Below are 26,031 nucleotides of genomic sequence, written 5' to 3' on the forward strand. Positions count from 1 at the left end.
AGAGACACCACAAAATAGCTGCTCACCTTCAGCAACCCAACACTGACTTGGCCTGTTTAATCAAAACGTTTTACAATTAAACAAAGAATCTATTTTAAATGGTCTGAACAGAAATCGGATCACAGCCCCATTGTGTATATTTGTGAATGAAAACCTCATGTAAGCCTCCACATGAAAATACATGGAGACACTGAACAGAAATGAAAGCACTAGAAATGCACGTTTCTTGTAAAATGAAGGAGAACCTGGAAAAATGGAATCTCACCTACTGCAACAATCTGTAACATAAACTGTGCAACTCCCCCTCAATCTAACTTGCTCAGCGGGCAAATCCCGCCCTCTTTTCCGCCTCAGGACGGCATCCACGCACGCGTTTGGCTGGCAGCGGCCCAACGGGCGTGCGGGGCACGCCGCTGATTGGACGGCCGGCGACGTCAATCAAGCAGCGAGCTCGGTTGAGCGGCGGGGCGTGTGGTTGGAACAATGTAACGAGCGCGCATGTCCCGAGTTTCTGTGCGAAGGGATTTGGAGGCAACGAATTTTGTTTGATTTTGAAAAGAGGATTTGATTGTCGGTAATAGTCTGGTGCACTGTTTGTTGGCGTGTTGGGTGCGCGGCTACTTTGTTGTGGCCTTTGCAGCAGGGTTTGAGAAGGGTACAGCCTTCTTGGAGTGGTTTTGTGTGTGTGTGTGTGTGTTTGAGAAGGTATTTTTCGGGAAGCTTGTCCAGTGAGTGTTGTGTGTGTGCTACTTTCCCCCACCCCCTCTGTCCCTTTATCCGTTTTGGTTCTATGGCGACGCCAATCGACACGATTTATGGACTTTCTGAAGATGAAGTGAGTACTATTTTTTTTGAGGATGTTCTTTCTGTTTGCAGTACTTGTGTATTCATTTCAGAGTTTACATGCTCTGTGGTGATCGCCAACTGTGGGAAAGCGCTGTGCTGTCAGCCATTCGGACACGAACGTGTGTGTTCCTTTTGTGTATTTATGCTACTTTCTAAACCTAAATCCCCTTTTTTTGTGGCATTAAAATATATCTCCTTTCATGGTTGATCGGGAAAGTCGACTACGATATTGATTGCTTATGGGATAGGTGAGGAACTTACTGATTCTTTGAAAAATGTTACTTCTCTTCGTGCTACACCCGAAACAAAGGGGGCAATTTCGAGTTAAGTGGGTAACCGCTATCTGCCCATTAGTGACAGCCTTTCGTTCTTCTCTGCTTCTGTTGTGGTTCTGGAACTTCCAGCCAAACAGAGCAGATGAGAATTGTTTGGTGACTGTTCTGTTTTCATCTCGCGTCCTTTTGGAAATAATAGTTGTGTATCGGTCAGCAAGATGTGTTTGTATTCTTAATGTGGAGGAGGAGGGGTGGTGGGAGTGGGCACAGCTGACTGCTTTTGTTTATCCACTTCCACTTTATACCTAGGATAAACTGACATATTTGTGCTGATTCAACTCGGGAATTTTGGCAGGAAAGACCTGGTATTTTTAATTTTTTGAAAACCAGCACCGAATCTGTGGTAAAAAGGAACTTGATCCTCCCTCCCCAAGATTATATATCCGAGAGCTGCTTGTAGTATGAGAGGTGTGGAAATTCCAGACTTTTGTTTCGAAAAAAAGGATTACTATGTATATATACATTGATGGAAATTGGTATGTAAAGGACCATCTTTATTTAACTGCATATTATTGTTCTGGACAGCACCATTGAACCATCATGTGAGCGATATGTGTATAACAGACTGGTTGTGCTATTATTGAGAGATCATATGAGGTGATTACAGGGTATTACAGATTAATTGTACTGTGTTTGTATGCAGCAGACTGGATGCATGATTGAGCCATAATGTGTGATGTATTGAAAATAAATAATATAAATGCTGATATTGAGGCACTGACACTGGCAGCTCTTAAATGCTTTGTTTAAATGGCCATTCTTTGTGAGCCCAGGTGTGGAGTCACGGCAAGATATTCAATCATGAGGAGTCAGAATTTGTTAACAACCACTCGCATTTATATAGTGCCTTTAACATAGTAAAACTTTCCAAGGCTGGAACAAAATTAGACAAAAATTGAAGCTGAGCCAAAGGACAGGGGTCTAAAACCTTGGCCAAAGAGGTAGGCTTTAAGGAGCATTATAAAGGAGTGAGATGGAGAAGTTTAGGGAGGGAATTCTAGAGTTCAGAGCCTGGACAGCTGAAGGTATGGTAACCAATGACGGGATGTTGGAAGTCGGAGATGGACAAGGGCAGAGATAGAGGAATGTAGAGTTCCTGTAGGGCTGAAGGAGATTACAGAGATAAGGATGAGGTCATGGAATGATTGGAACACGAGGATGAGAATTGAGGCGTTGCTGGGCCAAAGGCTATTATAGGTCAGTGAGCACAGGGGTAATGTGTTAGAATATGGGTAGCAGAGGTTTGGATGAGCTCTGGATAGCACTGTTGAACCATCAAGTGAGTGATTATATGTATAACAGACATTTATATTTAAAAAAAAAAATACATCACACAGTAGGGCTCAATTATGGAAAAAATGGAGGCCAGGCAGGACAAGCATTGGCATAATCAAGTATGGTGGTAACGAAAGCGTGGATTAGCACCCCAGTTCCGTATACAAAAACATTTTTCAGCAGGAACGTGTGGGAGTGTGAATCTGGTGTTTTCTTTTTTATCAACTCCCAAAAGGAATGCTCAAGCAATTGTCATTTCTCAATGCTGCCCTAGTTGAGATCGAGTAACCCAGCACAAACTAGGAATTGAATGTGGCATTTTCTAGTTTGTGTTGTACTGTATTGTGAATATATTCAAAGGAGGATATTGCTTGTTTGCATTTATAAATCTGGGTCACAAAGATAGCATTCGTGTCACTTGTATGTGAAAGTGCCACTTGGTCTTTCCAGAGCAAGGTAATTTGAAATGAGCATGATATACTTCAACGGAGATATTTCTGCTGAGATTCCATTGTGATAGAATTGCAATTTTCTCATTGAAACAATCTAAGCATAAATTCCACATTTTTATTCATTTTTAAAAAACTGGGGTAGGAAAGAAAGCACTGTATTCTCTTTCCAGCTCATTTTCCCTCCAGTAGCCCGAATCAGCTTGATATTTTTGAACCTATATGTGTCTAAAGATGCAGCTGCACATTTACCCTTTCCTCGTGCCTGATTCCAGGTAACGTGTGCATCGGCACAGATATGTACAGCTGACTGGATCACCACATATGCCTATATCTGATGGTGGAGAAGTAGACAAGATGCTTATGCGAGCTATTGGAGAATCTACCACTCGATCATTCAGATATTATTTATAAAATGTGTGCTTATATTCTGAAAACATACTCCATAACTGTAAATATCAAATAGATGCCTGCTGTCATGGTTTGTTTTTTTCCTTTGATTAAAAACCTTGAGGCCTATTTGAGGCTGAAATTAACATTATTGGGCCACAAAGATTGGTTGCAACTGTTGCTACGTAAAGTTGAACTATTAGTTCTACAGCATTCAGTGAATACATTATCTGCCACTTATGCTTGTTTTGCAGTAAAGGTATCCTGTAACTGATTCATAATATGGCTATAAATGATTTGGTTTCATGTGTGTGAAGATAACACAAACGTGTAAAAATAACTCCTGAGCAATCTCTGCGGAAGTGTGCAAATGTTCAACACGAGTACTTCCATCCAAAGAACAGAGCATTTCTTTGTATACTGATATCACAAGATAAAGGACTACCCATAGCACTACTAAATGGAATAGGTCTCATCACCATGGTAACCCTTAACATTTTCATTATTAGATACCCAATTTGAACTCTTTGTATTGCAGTTTTACAGTTAACAATTGCCTGCTTATTGTGTATATGTAATAACAATTTGCACATACATACTCTTTTCAACATATATCAAAATGTACCTAGGTGTTTCAGGGGCAATGTGGGGATGGGCTTTGAGTTGGAGTTGGGAAAGAGTTACAGTGAAGTGACCAAAGACTGGAGCAAATCAGCAGGGAAGGAAGGTGGAACAAGGTGTTTGCCTAATGGGACCTCTTTGGTCTTGACAGTGTTAAACTGTAGGACGTTCTGGCTCAGTTGTGACTTAACATTGGACTGCCAGTTGAACAATGCAACATCGCATGATCATAAGATAATTATGGGATGAGGAAGATCATTTGGCCATCTATCCAGAAGCACCTTGCAATCCTCCACCATTGGACAGTTTTGGTCTCCTTATCTAAGGAAGGATATACTTGCCTTGGAGGCGGTGCAATGGAGGTTCACAAGATTGATTCCTGGGTTGAGAGGGCTGTCTTATGATAAGAGATTGTGTAGAATGGGCCTCTCTGGAGTTTAGAAGCATGAGAAGTGATCTCATTGAAACATACAAGATTCTGAAGGAGATTGACAGGGTAGATGCTGAGAGGTTGTTTCCCTTGGCTAAAGTGTCTAGAACTAGGGGGCACGGTCTCAGGATAAGGGGTAGACCATTGAAGACTGAGATGAGGAATTTTTTCACTGAGGGTTGTGAATCTTTGGAATTCTCTGCCTAAGAGGGCTGTGGATGCTGAGTATCTGAATATATTCAAGGCTGAGAGAGATTTTTTGGAGTCTAGGGGAATCAAGGGATATGGAAATCGGGTGGGAAAGTGAAGTTGAGGTTGATGATCAGCCATGATTTTGTTGAATGGCAGAGCAGGCTCAAAGGAACGGATGGCCTACACCTGCACCTATTTCTTATGTTCTTATTGCCATATCCAGTTGTTTCTTAAATGCATTCATGATTTTTCCCTTCACCATTCTACCTGGAAGTCTGTTGCCTGTGTGGATCATGTTGATTTATTTCCTGTCGTAATCGGTCATAAAGTTTTACTCATTTGAACCGATATTCCCTTCTCATCCCACAATTTAACACAGTAATAATCTGGATTTATCTCCATATAATTTAGGATCTTTTATACCTCTGAGATCACCTCTGATTGCTTCTTTCCAGATGAAAAGCCCACCAGACTTTTCTCTCAATTCAGACCCCTAACATCTGGGATAAGCCTCGTGGCTCTTCTCTGCACTGCCTCCAGTGCTTGAATGTCTCGTCAACCAGATATGGATGTGGTACTTAAGGTGTGGTCTGACCACAGTACTGCACAGTTTGATCTCAGCATTGTTGACTTTTATTTTCAAAAGTTTTGGCTATGTGGTGCAACATTCTATTGTCTGTTGATTGGTTCTCTGCAATGGTTGGGCATATTTAATGTAAAATCTACTTTAAAAAAATGTGTTCCTGGGATGTGGGTGTCGGCATTTTAAAATGCAGCAGTCCATGTGCTGAAGGTACTGTTATGCAGAAGTTCCAGGAGTTTGACCCAACGACGATGAAGGAACTGCAATATATTTCCAAGACAGGATGGTGTAATTTGGAGGGGAACATGGAGGTGATGGTGTTCCCATACACCTGCTGCCATGTCTTTCTAGGTGGTAGAGGTTGCGGGTTAAGAGGTGCTGTTGAAGCCTTGGCGAGTTGCTACAGTGCATCTTGTAGATGGTACACACTGCAGCCACGTTGCAGTGGTGGTGGAGGGAATAAATGTTTAAGATGGTGGCTAGGGTGCTAATCAAGCGGCCTGCTTTGTCCTGGATGGTGTCAAACTTCTTCAGTCTTGTTGGAGCGGCACTCAACCAGGCAAGTTGAGAGTATTCCATCACACTCCTGTCTTGTGTCTTGTAGATGGTGGAAAAGCTTTGAGGAATCAGCACAATACCCAGCCTCTGACCTCGTTTTGCCACAGTATTTTTGTGGCTGATCCAGCTAAATTTCTGATCAATGGTGACCCTCAGGATGGTGGAGGATTTGGTGATGGTAGTGCCATTGAATGACAAGGAGCGGTGGTTAGACACTCTGTTATTGGAGATGGTCATTGCCTGGGTCTTGTGTAGCACGACTGTTACTTGCCACTTATCAGCCCAAGTTTGAATGTCATCCAGGTCTTGCTGCATGCGGGTATGTACTGTTCCGTTATCTGAGGAGTTGCGAATGAAACTGAGCATTGTGCAATCATCAGTGAACTTCCCTACTTCTGACCTTTATGATAGAGGAGAGGTCATTGATGAAGCAGCTGAAGATTGTTGGGCCGAGGACACCGTCCTGAGGAATTTCTGCAGCGATGCCCTGGGGCAGAGATGATTGGCCTCCAACAACCATAACCATCTTCCTTTGAGCTAGGCTTGACTCCAGCCAATGGAGCGTTTTCCCCCCGATTCCCATTGACTTCAATTTTACTAGGGCTCCTTGATGCCAAACTCAGTCAAGTGCTTCCTTGATGTCAATGGCAGTCACTGTCCCCTCAGCTCTGGAATTCAGATCTTTTGTCCATGTTTGGAGCAAGGCTGGAGCCGAGAGGTCCTGGCAGATCCTAAACTGAGCATCAGTGAGCTACCAAGACTTCGTGGTCCCTTTTAACTTATCTTTAGCAGTAGAAGTCCAGTGTGGTCATATAGAGGCGAAGCTGAATGTCTTGAGTATAAATAAGGAAGTTGATCCTCGGCAACAGAATAACATTGTTCATGCATAGCACCGACAACAGTGCAATGGGCAGTTTACACTTGTACGTAGCCATGGCAGTTTGTTACAGTAAATTATTTTTTTAACGTGGGTATTTGCTATGTTCCTTCGGGAGTGGCGGGCTGTTCCACCTTGGATTTTACTTTCTTTGCCTCAACCCCAGTGATTGAGTTGTATATCTTTTTTGATGTGGTATTGCTGTTACCTGAAGAACAAAGCAGGATGTTTGTTATTGGGTTGCGATTGGAGGCAGGATTTAAAACATTTTCTTCGTTCAGTCATGGTAAATTTGTATTTAGGATGTGGGTAGCACTGGGGAAGCCACATTAGTTCTGTTGCCTATCCCCAATTGTTCTGAGAAACTGGTGGGCCGCCTTAAACCGTTGTTGTACTTGTGATGATGCTGTAGTAGGCAGTACCAGGATATTGATCTAGTGATGATAAAGGAACAGCATGACATGCCCAAATCAGGATGGTGTGTAATTTGGAGGTCATGGAGTTCTCATAATAAAGTTGAATTTTATAAATTTGAGCTCATCCAAAACCTTGCTGCTCGTATGCTAACTCGCACCAAGTCCCGTTCACCCATCACCTCTGTGCCCAATAGCCTACATTGGCTCCTTGTCTGGCAACGCCTCGATTTTTAAAATTGTCATCCTTATTTTCAAATAGCTCCATGGCCTCACCTCTCCCTATCTTCGTAACCTCCTCCAGCCCTGCAACACTCCGATATCTGCGCACCTCCAATTCTGGTCACTTGAACATCCCTGATTTTAATCGCTCCACCATTGGTGGCCGTGCTTTTAGTTGTCTCAGCCGTAAGCTCTGAAATTCTCTCCCCTTAACAAAGATCAGTGGGAAGGCAAATTGTGAGGAGGATACACAAAATCAGCAAACGGATATAGACAGGCTAAGTGAGTGGGAAAAAAATTGGCAGATGGAGTATAATGTGGGAAAATGTGAGGTTATCCACTTTGGCAGAAAAAATAGAAAAGCAAATGATAATTTAAATGGAGAAAAATTGGAAAGTGCTGCAGTGTTGATTTCTGGATTCTTTTACCTCAATCTGGTTCAGCAAAATTACTGAAATGAATACCGTTTGTGCTTTAAACAAAGCAAGCTTTTATTTAAAAAGCAAATCCCGATCGGGGACCTTATCAGACAGAAGGAATGCAACTCTGATAGAACGCACCCACTTCCTACGGACAAAGTGACGTTACATTGTAAAGGGACGACGGTTATACATTTTCGGCAAAAGATAACAAGATAGGGCTAGAGTGACATCCCAGTTCAGCCTATCTTCTTAGATCCCTCTTTCCCTTTGTCCACTCATAAGCCGACCTAAGTATGGTCTGATTTTAAACAAAGACCTTCTGTTAATGTTTCAGGTTAATAACATGATTTAATAAGACCTTGAGGTTTTTCTGCAAGCTGTGGGTTTTGTTTCAATATGCGTTAGTGTTGTAACATTTCGCAGTCTCGAGTCTGAGATGTCATGGCTATTCCTCCATGAATTCTTTGTTAGCTTATACTGTCCCTATATAATTCCCACGTTCTCAACTTCTCGACTTTATACATTTTTAAACATTCACAGCAGTACAGAGGGACCTGGGGGTCTTGGTGCATGAAACACCAAAAGTTAGTATGCAGGTATAGCATGTAATCAGGAAGGCAAATGGAATGTTGGCCTTTATTGCAAGGGGGATGGAGTATAAAAGCAGAGAAGTCCTGCTATAACTGTACAGGATATTGGTGAGGCCACACCTGGAGTACAGCGTACAATTTTGTCTCTGTATTTAAGGAAGGATATACTTGCATTGGAGGCTGTTGAGAGAAGGTTCACCAGGTTGAATCCAGAGATGAGGGGGTTGACTTATGAAGATAGGTTGGGCCTATACATAGAGGCATAGAAATTTATAGCGCAGAAGGAGGCCATTTCGGCCCATTGTGTCCGTGCCGGCCGACAAAGAGCCGCATGGCCCTTGGTCAGCAGCCCTAAAGTTTACATATAAACTTGAACAATGACGGAAAGGCAAAGAGCACCGAGCCCAACCAGTCCGCCTCACACAACTGCGACACCCCTTATTCTGAAACATTCTACACTCCACCCCAACCGGACCCATGTGATCTCCTGGGCGAGTCATAAACCAGATGAAAAACCCAGGCCAATTTAGGGAGAAAAAATCTGGGAAAATTCCTCTCCGACCCATCCAGGCGATCGAAACTAGTCCAGATCATCACCCTGGCCGTATTCGATTCCCTGCAGTACTTACCATTATATCTGCGCCGTCCAAAAACAGATCACCCAGTCTAATCCCAATTACTAGCTCTAGGTCCGTAACCCTGCAGGTTACGGCACTTTAAGTGCCCATCGAACCATCTCTTAAAAGTGGTGTTTCTGCATCCACCACTCTTCCAGGCAGCGAGTTCCAGATCCCCACAGCCCTCTGTGTAAAGAAGCCCCCCCTCAAATCCCCTCTAAACCTTCCACGAACCACCTTAAAACTGCCCCCTCAGAATAGACCCCTCCACCAATGGAAATAGGCCCTTACTATCTACTATGTCTAGGCCCCTCAATATTTTGTACACCTCAATGAGGTCTCCTCTCAACCTCCTGTTCCAATGAGAACAAACCCAGCCTATCCAATCTGTCCTCATAACTAAGATTCTCCATTTCAGGAAGCATCCTAGTAAATCTCCTCTGCACCTTCTCTAGTGCAATCACGTCCTTCCTATAATATGTTCCAATGCACATTGGAGTTCAGAAAAATGAGAGGTGATCTTATCGAAATATATAAGATAATGAGGGGGCTTGACAAGGTGGATGCAGAGAGAATATTTCCACTCATAGGGAAAACTAAAACAAGAGAACATGGGGCCCAATTTTGGCCATGACTTGCATCAATCTTTTTGGATTTTCTGACGTAAGTTTAAAAAATGCCATTTCCCCCCCAAAAAAAAATTTGCTCCAGAGTAAGTCAGTTAGGTATGATTTTTTTTTTGTTTTTTTTTCCAAAAGGGGGCGTTCCCAGACACTTAAGCCAGTTTTGGCCATTTTTGCCACTTTGGCCAGCAAAAACTTACTCTAAATCGACTTAGATCAGCATATGTGGCCAGCTCTGAAAAACCTTGCGGTCATTTAAGAAATCGCCGCAGGTTAGTACATTTAAAGCACCAAGACTTACAAAGCACAAAAATAATCATTCAATAACACATAAAAAATACAAGGAAGCTGAGGACCTGCACCAAGACTTACAAAGCACTAAACAAACCACAAAAAGTAATAAGCTATCAATCAATAATAAATAAAAAATAGAAGTCCTATCTTTATGCCAGAATCAAGTTTTTTTTTAAAGTTCCCCCCACCTCATCAAAACATTCTTTCTCTCCCCCCAACCCCCAAAAACTCTCCAGTTTTATCTTTTATTTATTGATGGTTGTGCTGAAGTCCTGCCTCAGGGCCGGGAACTCAGTGGGCCGGCCGGCCGGTGCGGGAGGCCACTCGGCCAGGGATAGGGTGCGGCGAAGAGCGGGCCATCCCTTCGGCCGGGGATAGGGGCTGCGAGCATCGGATACTGCTCACAGCCCGCTGGGAGGGCAGGAGCATGTGCGCAGACTTCACTGCGCATGTGCGCAGCTGCCGGCAGTGCTTTCTGCGCTGGCCTGTTGCTTCGCCCCCCACTTCACTAGTTACGCCGGAGAGTCGGCAGAGCGGGTAAGATGGGGCCCCTTTTTTTTCGGCGCCGTTTCCAGCACGCAAAGTCGACGATTTAAAGTAAGAGCGCCGAAAAAATGGGTTGGGGAAAATTGGGCCTGTAGTTTCAGAATAAGCGGCCGCCCATTTAAAACTATGAAGAGGAATTTCTTCTGATGGCTGTAAATCATATGTACTTCTCTGCCCCAGAGAGCTGTGGAGACTGGGTCATTGAATATATTTAAGGCGGCGATAGACAGATTTTGAGTGACCAGGGAATAAAGGGTTATGGGGAGCGGGCAGGAAAGTGGAGCTGAGTTCATGAGCAGATCAGCCATGATCTTATTAAATGGCGGAGCAGGTTCGAGGGGCCAGGTGGCCTAGTCCTGCTCCGATTTCTTTTGTTATGTTCTAAACCTCTGAAGCTCCCTTTCCTCCTTGAAGATACTCCTTAAAACCTACCTTGTGAACAAAGTTTTTGGTCATCTGCCCTAATATCTCCTTTTGTCACCCGGTGTTAAATTTTGTTGATAACACTCCTATGAAGCGCATTTGGACATTTTACTACATTGAAGGTGTTATATAAATACAAATTGTTGTTCATATTGCTGGTCTTTTCCTTGTCAGTAGAAATGGGAGGTGTTGAAATATCCTTGCTGAGTTGCAGGTTTGGTGCTTTGACAAGGACAGAAGCTGCGCTGGAGGGATTCAAACAAGAAGTCTTGGGGAGGATGGGCATGGTCCTGGGAGGTGGCAACATGTTCAAGGTCCTTTAGAGAAGACGAAGATGGGATGGTAATTGAAGGGGATGTGAGGTTCTAGGGTACTACTGTAATCATATAAATTTTTGAACTCGTCTGATAATTTTTAAACAATAGAAATGGTGCGTATATCTCTGTTTCCACCTCTTGCTGGAAATTTTCTTCCTTCCTGAAGGTATGTTTTACTTGGGTGCAGCTCTATGCCCTGTGCTATCTTGCCATTGCCATGCGTGGACCTAAACCAGTGAGTTATCTGGCTCATTATTCTAGTAGAAGTCCCTGAATCAAGAGCAGAAATTCTAGTCGATTTCTGCTCCCTATTACACTGGTCCAGGACAGTTGTGTCTCCATCATTGTTTTGCCTGATATCAGCTACCGATGTAGATATTTATACCATTAGCTATCTCTGGTTTGCATGGTTTGGCTTCTTACTGCTTTAACTGGCTGACCCATCAGGGGAACCGAAATTTCAAGGAATTGAACTCTACTAACTGAATCTTGGTTGTATCGATGTACTCATAAATGTGTCAATATTTTAGATTTTTCCATAAGAGCATAAGTTACACTTTTTGAAGTGCAAAAGTATGTCATGAATATTTTAAATGGAGCTTGAATATTAAGTAGTTTCTGATCAATTTATTATTATTAATTTCAGGAAAATTAGCTTTTCCATGGTAACACTAGAAAAGCCAAATCAATCTACACAGTTTTTAGTGAAGGATGACTTGCGTATTAGGACTCTGGACTTCCCATCAAGGTTTGATGCTTGGAAAATGATTCAAAACTGACTCTGCAAACAACTTGGATAGCTCCAGCTGTTCCATTGGGTCTGAATTTGCTGAGAACTTGCACCATTACTATGCACCTACATTATTATGGTGCTGAAATTCTAGAAAAGATGGCGTCAGTAATTTGTGCCATTAAGTGCACCGTGTCAAAATTTGATGGGACTTTTACACTGCTCTTCAGAGACTCTCGCTGAAAAAGTTGAAGAGCTGATTATCGTCATTAAATTTAGTGGTGAAATTGAGTTTGCTGAATTAATGCCAATGTGATTGCCACTGCTGAAAAGTCCATTGTAGAATGCCGCTAGAGGGCTCACAATCAGTATTTAATTGCTCAGCAGGTTGCTTGAGGGTCGTACCTGTTCCAGGAACTTGATTGAAATCTCAAACCTCAATTAATCAAATATTTGGTTTGACCGCCAGGCCTGTACTGATTTCCTCCGACTGATATTATTTATTGAGCTTGTCCGCTAACCATGGATTGCAACCGGTAATGGCATTTGGCTTGGGATCTCACGCAGTTCAGGAGTCAATCTAATGCATAACAGTTCCTTCTTAATACCAGTTTTATAAATTTATAATGGTTCAGTGTAATCTCAATCAATTAAACCCTATCTGGACATTCTGGCTGTACCATACTGCGACCATCCCCATATTATCAGATCTAAGCCATTGCTCCAAAGAACCATCCCTGTTAAATAACATGTTGTTCCACAGTGTCAGTTTCCACATGTGTGCTGACTACACCCAGCTCTACCTAACCACCACCTCTCTCGACCCCTCTGCTATCTCTAAATTGTCAAACTGCTTGTTCCGACATCCAGTGCTGGATGAGCAGAAATTTCCTCCAACTAAATATTAGGAAGATCAAAGCCATTGTCTCTGCCACAAACTCTGTTCCCTAGCCACTGACTCCATCCCACTCTCTGGTAACAGTCTGAGGCTGAACCAGACTGTTAACAACCTTGGTGTTGTACTTGACCCCGAGATGAGCTTCTGACCACATCCATGCCATCACTAAGAACGCCTATTTCCACCTCAGTGTAACATCGCCCAACTCCGCACCTGCCTCAGCTCATTTGCTGAAGCTCTCGCCCATACCTTTTGAAATCTCTAGACTGCATTCCTTCCTGGCCTCCCATTTTCTACCCTCCTTAAACTTGAGGTTCAGCCAAAGCTCTGCTTCCCGTGTCCTAACTTGCACCAAGTCCCGTTCATCCGTCACCCACGTTTTACTATGTTCAAGCTTCAATCCTCCTTGGATATGGGAGTGGTGCCGCGGCGAATGAGGGTACAGCGCCCAGAAGAGGCCCAGGGGCAGCACGGGCTTGCCCACACTGCGATCTGTGTGCGCACTAGATCTGTGCAGCAGAGCAGATCTCCAGTTGTCCTGGTTAACCCTTGCCATTGGATAAAGGCCAAGCTCTGTCAAGCCCATGTGGTGGCTGGTGTGCAATGGTCACCACACGTTTTTAAAAAAAATCCACGCACAGGCATCTTCCACTCCATCCATTGGAGTTCAGAACTGGAACATCGGGTCCTTCATTGAAACATCTGTGAACTCATGTGGAAGCAAGTCATCCTCGTTCGAGGGACTGCCTATGATGATGATGATGATCAAGTTGCTATCTAAATACAAGTTGTTGTTGTTGTTATTAGGTTATGCCTGCCCTGCAGTATCTCAGATGTGTATTAGACTGTGGCCGTGCTGCTCCCAATCCCTCCTTGTGTTCGCTGCAGTGTATTCTAATTATTGCAGCAAATTGTGGTGTGACTTCACCACTGGAGAATTCAGGTTTAGCTTGTGGTGTTTGCCACCAATATTGCCATTGTAGCAAATTCCAGACATTTGTCTATTTGAATAATTTGAAGTTTTTGTTGAGTAATGTCGCAGTTAATTTTGAAATTGTAAAGATATTGAGAAAATTAAAATATTAAGTATAGGTGTGGTTGTTCTTTGATCACTGTCGGGTGACCAGTTTGATTGATATACAGATACAAACTGACAGATGACATGGACGAATGCATGATCAACATACATTGCTTGATTAGCAACTATATGCAATATAATTAAAGCCTGTTCACTGTCTGCTCGCCCCGGCTGCTCATCTGTGCAGTTTACTTACCCCTGTAACCAAGTTCCATAATCAACAATCTACAGTATTCACCCACAAAATCATTGTTTTGTCATCGCTTTTTAAATAAGTATTAGATTTAAGGCTTCCTTGGATTTGGCTTTGAGCATGTACATGAGTCCTACCTAAAACTGTGCTGCAGACAAATTGTCAGTGTTGAACTGTATGAATGACCAAATCAATATCTATCTGATCCATATTTACACAGTTTGAATGTGGAACAATTCCATCATATGGATTTAAATACACAGTATGATAAAAAGGCACTGCTCATCTCATGATTCAATAGCAGTTTTGGCTTTACAATGCATTAAAATGTTGTAATTAAAAAGAAAAACATTACATGTGAATTTATGCAGAGGCGTTCCTTGGTTCCCGTAGGGTTAGATATACAACATTCTTCTTGAAAATGAAGCATCAGATCTTAATGTTGTGCAACAAATGAAAACCAGTGAGAAAGCCTAAAATTGCCATTGTAAATCTCAAACTTGAAAATCCATTGAACTATGTTAATTGAACTGGTGCTTAAATCTGAGGGTCTCTGCAGACTCGTGTAGTGCTTTGTAATTAATTAATTGTGGCCTCTTGCAACCAGCAGTACTCTATATTTGGTCCGTGCAGCAGAGCAGATCTCCAGTCGTCCTGGTTAACCCTTGCCACTGGATAAAGGCCTAGCTCTGTCAAGCCCGCGTGGTGGCTGATGTTAAAAAAATCCATGCACAGGCATCTTCCACCTCCTCAACTGCAGTTTAGGACTGGAACACGGGTCCTTCATTGAAACATCTGTGAAATCTTGTGGAAGCAAGTCATCCTCGTTCGAGGGACCGCCTATGATGATGATATTTGTTTGGAGTTAGCTGATCCATCGTGGGTTCTGGTAGTGATGGTATGGAGTAGTTAAGTCGCCTGGATGGTGTCGAGCTTCTTGAGTGTTGTTGCAGCTGCACCCATCCAGGCAAGTGGAGAGTGTTGCGTCACACTCCTGACCTGTGCCTTGTAGATGGTGGAAAGGCTTGTGGGGTCAGGGGGTGTGTCACCCACTGCAGAATACCCAGCCTTTGACCTCCTCTAGTAGCCAATGCATTTATGTGGCTGATCCAGTTCAGTTTCTGGTCAATAGTGACCCCCAAGGATGATTGGCGATTCGACAATGGTAATGCCATTGAATGTCATTGGGAGGTTGTCATACTCTCTGGTAGGAGATGGTCATTGCCTAGCATTTGTGTGGTGTGACTGTTACTTGCCACTTATCAGCTGAAGTCTGGATGTTGTCTGCATGTGTGCATGGACTGCTTTGTTATCTGAGGAATTGTGAATGGAGGTGAACATTATTTAATCATCAATAAACAGCCCCACTTCTGACCATGTGATGGGGCGAATCTTATTGAAGACGCAGCTGAAGATAGTTGGGTAGATGCCAGCGTTGTATCTCTACCGGAACAGCTTAGATAGGGGCATGGTAAGTTCTGGAGCATAGTTGGGATGTTGTGGGAGGGCCTGTAACATTTTCTGTGTCCAGTACTTGGGACTCATTTAAGGAACATTTGGAAACTCCTTTTAAGTTGTGGATTTTTGTTCTGGTTTGCATGGTCGGCATAGGCACGATGGGCTGAATGGTCTTCCCATCTATATTATTCCATGTTTGTAGTAGTCTTCATACTATTCATGGCTTGGTGTTAAGACTGGATATTTTAGCCCTTCATCTCTCAGAAGTCCTTGACATTCGACACACAGTTGAATAACTAAATGAGATTATTGAAGTATATCTTAGCATCTTTAAATACTGGCTTGAAGAGGCATTGCAAGGTAGCATTTTAAGTAAATCTTCTAAAAGGGAAATGAGTGCAGGCACTTTATAGTTATCTTCAAATATTCATCCAGTTAGAGAGCTTTGACCTAGTGTACTGCTTTAGTGGTGAATGCAGAGTTCTGGTTTAGCCTGTCCTGTACTAAAATTGAATGGGAAGAGCTTCTTGGCAACTCTGTTCAATTCCTGTTTCTGACTGAAATCCCAGTACGACTGTACACATAATTGGACCGCTACTTATATTCATTGCATTCAGATTGCATTACTGGTTATTATGCAGGTTCTCAGATGAAGCTCTTTGTAATTGTAGAGTGAAGCACGAATTGACCTGACGAGAAGTTGGTTGCTGACTGTGGAGAAGTCAACCACCTAAATTTCTCTTTCTGTCCTTCCATCCCCCTTTTTCTCTCTTTGCCCATCAAGCCTCCCCTGCCCCTCCTCCACCAATCCAAAAGACAACTGCAAGTCTTGCTGCAAGACCTAACTACCTATGTTAAAATACAGACTTTGTGTATGGGCAGGCAACATTAGAAATTGAATTGTAATTATTATTCAGAGGCTACATGATTACAAACGGTTCTCTGAAATGATTCTGTCAATTGCAAATAAGGCCATCTTTGACCACTTCCTCATGGCTCTCCACCCACAACCCCCTTCCGCACCGCCCCAACCCCCTGCCCCCCGCAACCCTACCTCCTTCTGTGTCCGCACCTGGAAAAAAAACTCTCTCTCAAACTCTCTTACAACTGCATTTATTAACTCCCAGCTGCCCAGCGTTTGGCCCTCCATTCACCATGACATTTCTGCAGCTACCGATCTGCTCAGCCACACCCTCTGCCCTAGTCCCTACCAAAACAATTACTCTCTCTCACTCTGGCCGGTCCCCCTGGTACAGCCCTCATCTTCGCTCGCTTAAGTCCAAGGGTCGCAGACTTCAACGGATATGGCGGACAAATGGTTTAGCCATTCACCATCAGATCTGGCTGGACCACATAAAGCATTATCGGGTCCTGCTCTCATCTGCCAAAATTGCTCACTAGTCCAGAATCAATCTGGATTACAAAGATAAAACCTGGCTTCTATTCTGCACTGCTAATCGTCGTTTTAAAGCCCTCTCCTCAGTCTCCACCCTCCCCTCCGACAATAAGTGTGAGGAGCTCATAGACTTCTTTGTCTCAAGATTGAGACCATCCTTTCAGCTGCCTCTGCCACTTTCCTTCCTTCCCCTAGCCGACCGGGCCAAATTTCCTCTGAGGATCCCCCTAGCCCTGAACTCCCATCTTTCTCCAGTTTCTTCAAAGTCCTTGAAGGTGTTGTCACCTCTCAAATCCGTGTTCATCTTTCCCGCAATTCCATCTTTGAATCCCTCCAATCCGGTTTCCATGCCTGCCACAGTACTCAAACGGCTCTCATCAAAGTCACATGACATCCTTTGTGACTGTGACAAAGGCCAACTATCCCTCCTTGTCCTTCTTGACTTGTCTGCAACCTTTGACATGGTTGACCACTCTATCCTTCTCCAACACCTCTCCATGGTCGTCCAGCTGGGTGGGACTGCACTCACCTGGTTCCATTTTTATCTATCTAATCGTAGCCAGAGAATCATCTGCAACGGCTTCACTTTCCGCCTTCGCAACGTTACCTCTGGTGTCCCCCAAGGATCAATGCTTGGCCCCCTCTTATTTCTCATCTATGCCCCTTGGTGACATCATCCAAAAACACAGCATCAGTTTCCACATGTATGCTGATGACACCTAGCTCTACCACTTCTCTCGATCCCTCCACAGTCTCTAAATTGTCAGACTGCTTGTCCGAGATTCAGTACTGGATGAGCAGAAATGTTCTCCAATTGAATATTGGGAAGACCAAAGCCATTGTTTTGGTCCCCGCCACAAACTCCATTCTCTAGCTACTGATTTCACCCCTCTCCCCAACTTCTGTCTGAGACTGAACCAGACTGTTCGCAACTTTGGGGCCATATTTGATCCTGAAATGAGCTTTTGACCACATATCCACGGCATAACCAAAATCCACCTATTTCCACCTCTAACATTGCCCGTCTCCGCCATTGCCTCAGCTCACCCGATGCTGAAGCCCTCATCCATGCCTTTGTTACCTCTAGACTTGACTATTCCACCGCACTCCTGGCTGGCCTTCCACATTCTACTCTATGTAAAATGGAGTGGAGGAAGTGCATCCGGAAGGGCGCTGAGCTCCTCGAGTCTCGTTGCCAAGAGCATGCAGAAATCAAGCGCCATATCAGTCAGCGCCTCACAGCTAACCTGGCGTGCCTTGATGTCCCGGAGATGCAGAATGCCCACAGCGCTTGGTCTGCCCTCCAGGCCTCGATAACCAGTGCCTGCAAAGAGACGCTCGGCCACTCAACACCAGGACTGGTTTGATGAGAATGACCAGGAGATCCAAGAACTAATAGATCGCAAGCGCACGGCATTTCTGAGTTTTAAAAAACCACCTAACTCAGGAGCAGCAAAGCAGCATTACGGATGGCTCAAGGCTGAGGTCCAACAAAAAACCCGGGACCTAAAGAACAGATGGTGAATGGAGAAAGCACAGGAGATACAGCAGTTGGTTGCCAGCCATGATGTGTGAGGATTCTTCATTGCAGTCTAGGCCACCTACGGTCTAAACACCCAAGGCCCCACCCCGCTGCTGGCCAAGTACGGGGAAACGCTCATCAGTAGACACCAAGTCGCTGGAGAAATACCACCAACGATGTCTCCACAAAATCCCCTGGAAGGACAGACACACCAACGTCGACCAGGCCAACGTCCCCAGCATTGAAGCACTGATCACACTTGATCAGCTCCACTGGGCAGGCTACATTATTCGCATGTCAGACATGAGACTCCTAAAGCAAGTGCTCTACTCTGAACTCGTCCACGGCAAACGAGCCAAATGTGGGCAGAGGAAACATTACAAGGACACTTTCAAAGCCTCCCTGATAAAGTGCAACATCCCCACTGACACCTCGGAGTCCCTGGCCAAAGGCCGCCCTAAGTGGAGGAAGTGCATACGGGAGGGCGCTGAGTATCTTGCGTCTCATCGCCGAGAGCATGCAGAAATCAAGCGCAGGCAGCGGAAAGAGCGTGCGGCAAACCTATCCCACCCATCCTTTCCCTCGACGACTATCTGTCCCACCTGTGACGGGGACTGTGGATCTCATATTGGACTGTTCAACCACTTAAGGACTCATATATTTTTAGAGTGAAAGCAAGTCAGTCTTGATTTTGAGGGACTGTCTATGATGATGATGACTCTACGTAAAGTTGATGTAATCCAAAACTCAGCTGCCCACGTCCTAACTCGCACCAAGTCCCGTTCACCCATCACCCCTGTGCTCGCTGACCTACATTGGCTCCTGGTTAAGCAATGCCTCGATTTCAAAATTCTCATCCTTGTTTTCAAATCACTCCATGGCCTCGCCCCTCCCTATTTCTTTAATCTCCTTCAGCCCCACAACCCTCTCAGATATTTGCTCTCCTGTAATTCTGTCCTCTTTAACATCACGGATTATAATTGCTTAACCATTGGTGGCCCTGAACTCTGGAATTCTCTGCTTAAACCTCTCCGCCTCTCCCTCTTTTTCCTCCTTTTTAAAGATGCTCCTTAAAACGTATCTCTTTGAACAAGCTTTTGGTCACCTGTACTAATTTCTCCTTATGCTGCTCGGTGTCATTTTTTGTCCTGTACTCCTGTGGAAGCGCCTTGGGATGTTTTACTTAATTAAAGGCGCTATATAAATCCAAGTTGTTGTTTGTTATTTGGTTAGTCTTGCTTTATGTGTGTTACGTGTGAAGACAATTAAGACTGCCTGAAATAAGCTACTGCAGTTTTAATTGGGTGGATTGATTTTTTGGTATAGATGCTTTGTGTGATGAAATAATTAATGAGCAGCAATTCTTCTCATTTTGAATACTGTACCTTATTCCACTAGCTTCGGTGTCAATTCAAATAGGCCTATTTCTTCTATCTAGTGACCAGGGCCAATATTAAGTTTAGGATCTAACTGTACCTTTCTTGCAGGTCAGTTAAGCTAGCCACTTTTTGTTGTCGATTTGTGTTGCGACTTTTCTGGTGTATGGTGACTTATGATGACTGCACACTCGGCAAACTCTGTCTTTGAATTTGAGAGCATCAGCATCAATGCACACTGGTATATTTGTACACTTTTTTTTTGTCTACCCAATTACTTTTAAAACTCCTCACCATGCTGAAAAGCATCTAAATCAAAGTAGGAAATCCACTTCTTGGAACGTACCATACACAATAAGGCATGGACTGGAGTGTGCATAAGAGTGCATGGGAATAATGCTGGGCGCGAATACCTGTGTCGTAGTATAATGGTACACGAAAGTCCTGATACTTTCCCCATTGCATGCCTAGTTAAGTCCACCCTATCTTTCAATGCAATGGTATATTTTGAACGGAATACAAGAATCCTAGCTTCCAGGTACTAGTCTATAATGATGAGTCCCAACAATGAGCGAGTCTGCCTCATGAATCTTGAACTGTGGCTTAGAGTTCTGTGGGTCTGCCTGGCTCCATTGCCAGATTAATGAGTTAGCTGGAGAGGACTGGCTCTGTTCCAGCAGCTCTTCAGTTTGCATACTTTTTTCAGAGTCAGCTGAATCCCTGAAGAAAATGGGATTTACATCCTTTTAGCCTATCCCCAAGGAACCCAGTAACATTTGCAGGAACAAAAACAGAAAATGCTGGAAACACTTAGCAGGTCAGACAGCATTTGTGAAGAAAAGAAAAATATTAGATTTCAGGTATAACCCTTCATCAGAACTTCAAATGAGATGAACGATGACATGGAACTGGGGACCAGGTCAACTCCGAAATAGTGCTGCTGAAGAGAAATGTCAAGAACATGCATTCATCGGAATTTATTTTGGACATTGACAATCTTTCAAACTCTGAGTCACTTATACAATCTTTCTTAGGATGAAAAATTTATCAATCAAGATTCTATCATCTCTGTCCTCACCAACCTCCCCTGATCCCTGGTTTCCCAGTGTGTTTATTTCAAAAAGGTTGACCTTATTTGCACATTTATCTATGCACTATCTGTCTCTACAATCTCTACAATTTCATAGGTTGTACCATCATCATCATAGGCAGTCCCTCGGAGTCGAGGATGACTTGCTTCCACTCTAAAAGTGAGTTCTCAGGTGACTGAGAAGTCCAATGCAGGACTTACAGCCTCTGTCACAGGTGGAGAAAACAGTGGTTGAATGAAAGGATGGGTGGGGAGCCTGGGTTGACGCACGTTCCTTCCACTGTCTATGCTTGGCTTCTGCTTGTTCTCGGCGATGGGACTCGGTGCTCAATGCCCTCCCGGATGCTCTTCCTCCAATTTGGGCGGTCGTGGACCAGGGATTCCCAGGAGTCAGTGGGGATGTTGCACTGTATCAAGGCTTTGAGGGTGTCCTTGAAGCGTTTCTTCTGCCCACGTGGGGCTCGCTTGCTGTGTCGAAGCTCCGTGTCGAGCACTTACTTTGGGAGTCTCGTGTCGGGCATGCGGATGATGTAGTCCGCCCAATGGAGCTGATCGAGCGTGGTCAGTGCTTCGATGCTGGGGATGTTGGCCTGAGCGAGAACACTGATACTCGTTCATCTATCCTGCCAATGGATTTACGCAATCTTGCGGAGGCAGTGCTGGTAGTACTTCTCCAGTGTTTTGAGGTGTCTCCTGTATATGTCCAAGTCTCTAAGTCATATAGGAGGGCGGTTATCACTACTGCTTGGTGCGGGAGTTGAGGTCCTGGTCTTCAAACACTATCTTCCTCAGGCGGCCGAAGGCTGCGCTGGCACACTGAAGGCGGTGTTGGACTTGGTCGTTAATGTCTGCTCTTGCTGACAGCAGGCTCCCGAGGTATGGAAAATGGTCCACGTTGTCCGAGGTCTCGTCATGGATTTTGATAATTGGGTGGCAGTGCTGTGTGGCGGGGTCAGGTTGGTAGAGGACCTTTGTCTTACGGATGCTTAGCATAAGGCCCATGCTCTCGTACGCCTCGGTGAAGGTGTTGACAATGGCTTGGAGTTCGGCCTCTGAGGGTGTGCAAACGCAAGCGTCGTCTGCGTACTGTAATTCAACGACCGAGGACGATCTTAGATCAGACCTGGAGGCAGCGGAGGTTGAACAGATTCCCATCTGTTCTATAATTTAGCTCCACTCCAGCACGGAGCTTGCTTAGGGTGAGATGTAGCATTGCAGCAAGGAAGATCGAAAAGAGCGTTGGTGCGATGGCGCAGTCTTGCTTGACCCGGTCCGCATGTGGATTGGGTCTGTGGTGGATCCATTGGTCAGGAACATGCTTGCATGTCATTGTGGAGCAGACGGAGGATGGTGGCAAACGTTTGAGGGCAGCTGAAACTGAGGACGATGCTCCATAATCCCTCACGGTTGACAGTGGCAAAAGCTTTTGTGGGGTCAAAGAAGGCCATCTACAAGGATTCGTGGCATTCTCTGCATTTCTCTTGTAGTTGTTGCCTGGTGAAGATCATGTCTGTTGTACCCCTTAGTTGGCGGAATCCGCATTGCTACTCTGGGAGGAGCTCTTCAGCCACAGGGAGGAGATGGTTGACGAGGATTTTTGCAATGACTTTCCCTCTGGCCGACAGCTGGGCGATTACCGTAGTCGGACTTGGCCTCTTTTTCGAAGATAGTCACGATTACGGCATCTCTCTGATCTCCTGGCATTCTCTCCTCCTTCCAGATAAGAGAAATGAGGTTATGTATTCGTGCCAATAGTGCCTCTCCGCCATACTTTAGTGCCTCAGCGAGAATTCCATCTGCTCCTATTGTCTTGTTATTCTTCAGCTGCTGGATGGCCTTTTCTTCCTCGTGCCGGGCTGGGGTTGTGCTGAGATGGTGGCGGGTAGCATGCTGCGGGATGGAGTCGAGGACACTCTAGTCTCGGTTAAGGAGATCTTCTAAATGCTCCTTCCAACGGGCACTGACTGCCTTTCTGTCCTTGATGAGTACCTCCCCGTTCTTGGCCAGCACTGGGGAAGGGCCTTGGATGCTTGGGCCGTAGGGGGTCTTGACTGTGCTGAAGAATCCACGCACGTCGTGGTTGGGGGCCAACTGCTGGATCTCCTGCGCTTTCTCCACCCACCATCTGATTTTTAGGTTGCAGGTTGTTTGTTTGGACCTCGGCCTTCAGCTGTCTGTAGAGCTGCTTTCTTGCTGTCGTGTTGGGTTGCTGTTTTATGTTCAGAAATACCTTGCGCTTACGACTAATTAGCTCCTGGATCTCCTGGTTGCTCTCGTCAAACCAGTCGGTGTTTTCTGGTCGAATGACCGAGCGTCTCTTCGCAGGTGTTGATTATGGAGGCCTTGAGGGCAGACCAGGTGCTGTGGGCATGATGTGTCTCTGGATTATCGGGGTTCGCCAGGTTGGCAGTGAGGCACTGGCTGAATAGGGCTTTTCTTAACAGGGTCTTTGAGTGTCCCGGCGTTGATTTTTCTGCGGCATTGTTTCTGTTGCCGTCGATGCTTTGGGGTTACATTGATAATGACAGAATGGATTAAGCGGCGGCCCCTCCAGCAGTTGCAGCTCCTGTCGTGGCGCGGGTGATGCGCATGTCCTTGCGGTCCCTCGCTCGGACGATGATGTAGTCTCACAGAGACAAGTGCTTGGAGCGAGGGTGTTGCCATGATGCCTTGTACTTGTCTCTCTAACAGAACAAGGTGTTGGTAATGACAAGACCATATTCTCGGCATTTCGTCGGGTGCAGGGTATCGCTGGAGTTGGATTTCCCCACCCCCACTCTGCCAATCACAGCTCCCCAGTGGTCTGTGTCCTTTCCGACTCTGGTGCTGAAATCGACCAGAAGGATCAGCTTGTCATCCGTTGGGACTCGGGACAGGGATTGTTTGAGGCTGGAGTAGAAATTCCTCTTTGGTCTCATCTGTAGCATCCAGTGTTGACTGTAGCGCACTGGTTCTGGGCTAGAGTGAGCCGAAGAGTCATGAAACGTTAACTTATTCCGCAAGGGGGTTTCTCTGAGATCGTCCTCCAACTCCTCTGATGAACAACTCTATCCCTGGCCATTCGTTGCCATCCTTAACACTCTCGCCCCCAAATCTCCCTCCCCCCGCCCCCACTGTTTAAGTTTCACCTGGACCTAATGGTGCATTTTTTACCCCGGAAGTGCAAATCCGTGCTGCAGGGGCAGCTACCTGAGCCCACTACCCATCTCCCAACCATGCCTGTTCCTTACCTCCATTACTGAGTGCCGGATTTTCTACCCAGATCGATCTTCCAGCCGACTGGACCTTTCTGCCACCAAGACTTTCGCTCCCCCACTGGATGTGGCCGACTGAGCTGCTCCATTCAATCCCCGACGGCATCTGGGGAGTCTCCGATCAAGTCCGACCACAGGTTTGGCCCCTAATCCCTCTCTTTGCCCTCACACTCCGCATCTGATTCCGGTGATGTTTCAGCCTCCCTCCAGCCGCCTGTCCCGCTCGACTGCGGAGGCGAAAGCAGTTGGAGGATTCGTGGCGCAGCCCCTGTTGAGCACATGGTGTGTGCAGTGGCGGTGTCCACTCTGTCTTCTCCTTATATGAATTGGATCTTTGGCCATCCCAATGCCTGCTCTCAGCCGGGAGCCAATACCTGGAAGAGTAAAGCATTGCCTCAAGTCTCTCTCCCACTCTCTGCACCTCGGATCTCTCCATCTCTCCGAAAGGTGCTGCTCAGCGCCGAGCTTACAGCTCGCAATCCACCGTAGGCAATTGAGCCGATACAGTAGAGCTTGGTCTCCAGTCGTCTTTGATTCCCTTGTCACTGGGCCAAGACCTCGCTCTGCTAGCTGTGTGGTAGCTGGTGTGCAATGGCCACCCGACGTTAAAGGAACTCACTCACAGGCATCTTCCACCCTTCAAAATGAAGTTCAGGACCTGGAACGTCAGGAACCGCATGGACAACCCCAACAGTGACAGACTGGAACGCCTCACCGCTATCATTGCCGAGGAACTCAGACGCTTCGACGTTGACATCGCCGCCCTCAGCAAGACCCGGCAGGCAGGGGAAGGCCAGCTCAAAGAGCAAAGGTGGTGGTTACACCTTCTTCTGGAAAGGCAAACCAGAAGAAGAAAGCCGCCTCCATGGAGTGGGCTTCGCCATCAAGAATGAGATTCTACCATCGGTCTTCTGAGTATGGTCTGCATTGTATTTGTATCGTCCCCCACTCCACCACTGATTGTGGAACCTTCAGTATTCAAGATCTTACGGCCCACACTCCCCTGCCTTGCTACATCACTCCCCACCTTCAAAAAAAATCCTCAAAATCTTGTCTATTTGGCCCAGTCATTGGTGGCCTCCCCCAACTTCTGTTTGTCTCTTTTCCCCTTCTCCTGGGAAATGCTTTTGGACCTTTTGCGACATTAAAGGCAGTATACAAGTTGCTCAATTTTCTAGCCCTGCAATAGAGTTCCTGGTCTGTGGGACCCTGCTTCCATTTTGCATATACAGCTGCAGCATCGAGAATCTGGAGTTCCAGAATGTTCCGGACTCTGGACCGATCGGTGGAAGGGTCGTCCGGAATCCGTAAGTTCCGGAATCCAGACCCCGCTGCCACTCGCCGCTGCTGACCTTGCATAGAAACATAGAAAATAGGTGCAGGAGTAGGCCATTTGGCTCTTCGAGCCTGCACCACCATTCGATATGATCATGCAACTTCAGTACCCCTTTCCTGCTTTCTCTCCGTACCCCTTGATCCCTTAAGCCATAAGGTGCCATATCTAACTCCCTCTTGAATATATCCAATGAACTGGCATCAACAACTCTCTGCGGCAGGGAATTCCACAGGTTAACAACTCTGAGTGAAGACGTTTCTCCTCATCTCAGTCCTAAATGGCTTACCCCTTATCCTTCGACTTCCCCAACATCGGGAACATTCTTCCTGCATCCAACCTGTCCAGTCCGGTCAGAATTTTATGTTTCTATGAGATCCTCTCTCATCCTTCTAAACTACAGTGAATAAAGGCCCAGTTGATCCAGTCTCTCCTCATATGTCAGTGCAGCCATCCCCGGGAATTAGTCTGGTGAACCTTCACTGCATTCCCTCAACAGCAAGAATGTCCTTCCTCAGTTTAGGAGACCAAAACTGAACACAATATTCCAGGTGAGGCCTCACCAAGGCCCTGTACAACTGCATTAAGACCTCCCTGCTTCTATACTCAAATCCCCTAGCTATGAAGGCCAACATACCATTTGCCGCCTTCACTGCATGCTGTACCTGCATGCCAACTTT

At 45.5% G+C, this 26,031-nt stretch overlaps 1 protein-coding gene across 2 annotated transcripts in view; it reads left to right on the forward strand.

Moving 5' to 3' along the window:
• The first annotated feature begins 513 nt into the window (after positions 1-513).
• The window catches only part of nedd4l (NEDD4 like E3 ubiquitin protein ligase), a 614,975-nt gene continuing 589,457 nt past the window's right edge, over positions 514-26,031 (forward strand). For both annotated transcript variants that reach the window (XM_070867774.1, XM_070867791.1), the window contains exon 1: positions 514-835. In XM_070867774.1, the coding sequence (XP_070723875.1) occupies positions 791-835 (45 nt within the window). In that variant the 5' untranslated portion in view covers positions 514-790. The remainder of the gene's footprint in view (positions 836-26,031) is intronic.

Source organism: Pristiophorus japonicus, chromosome 2 (genome assembly GCF_044704955.1).
Source record: "Pristiophorus japonicus isolate sPriJap1 chromosome 2, sPriJap1.hap1, whole genome shotgun sequence".
NCBI lineage: Eukaryota > Metazoa > Chordata > Chondrichthyes > Pristiophoridae > Pristiophorus > Pristiophorus japonicus.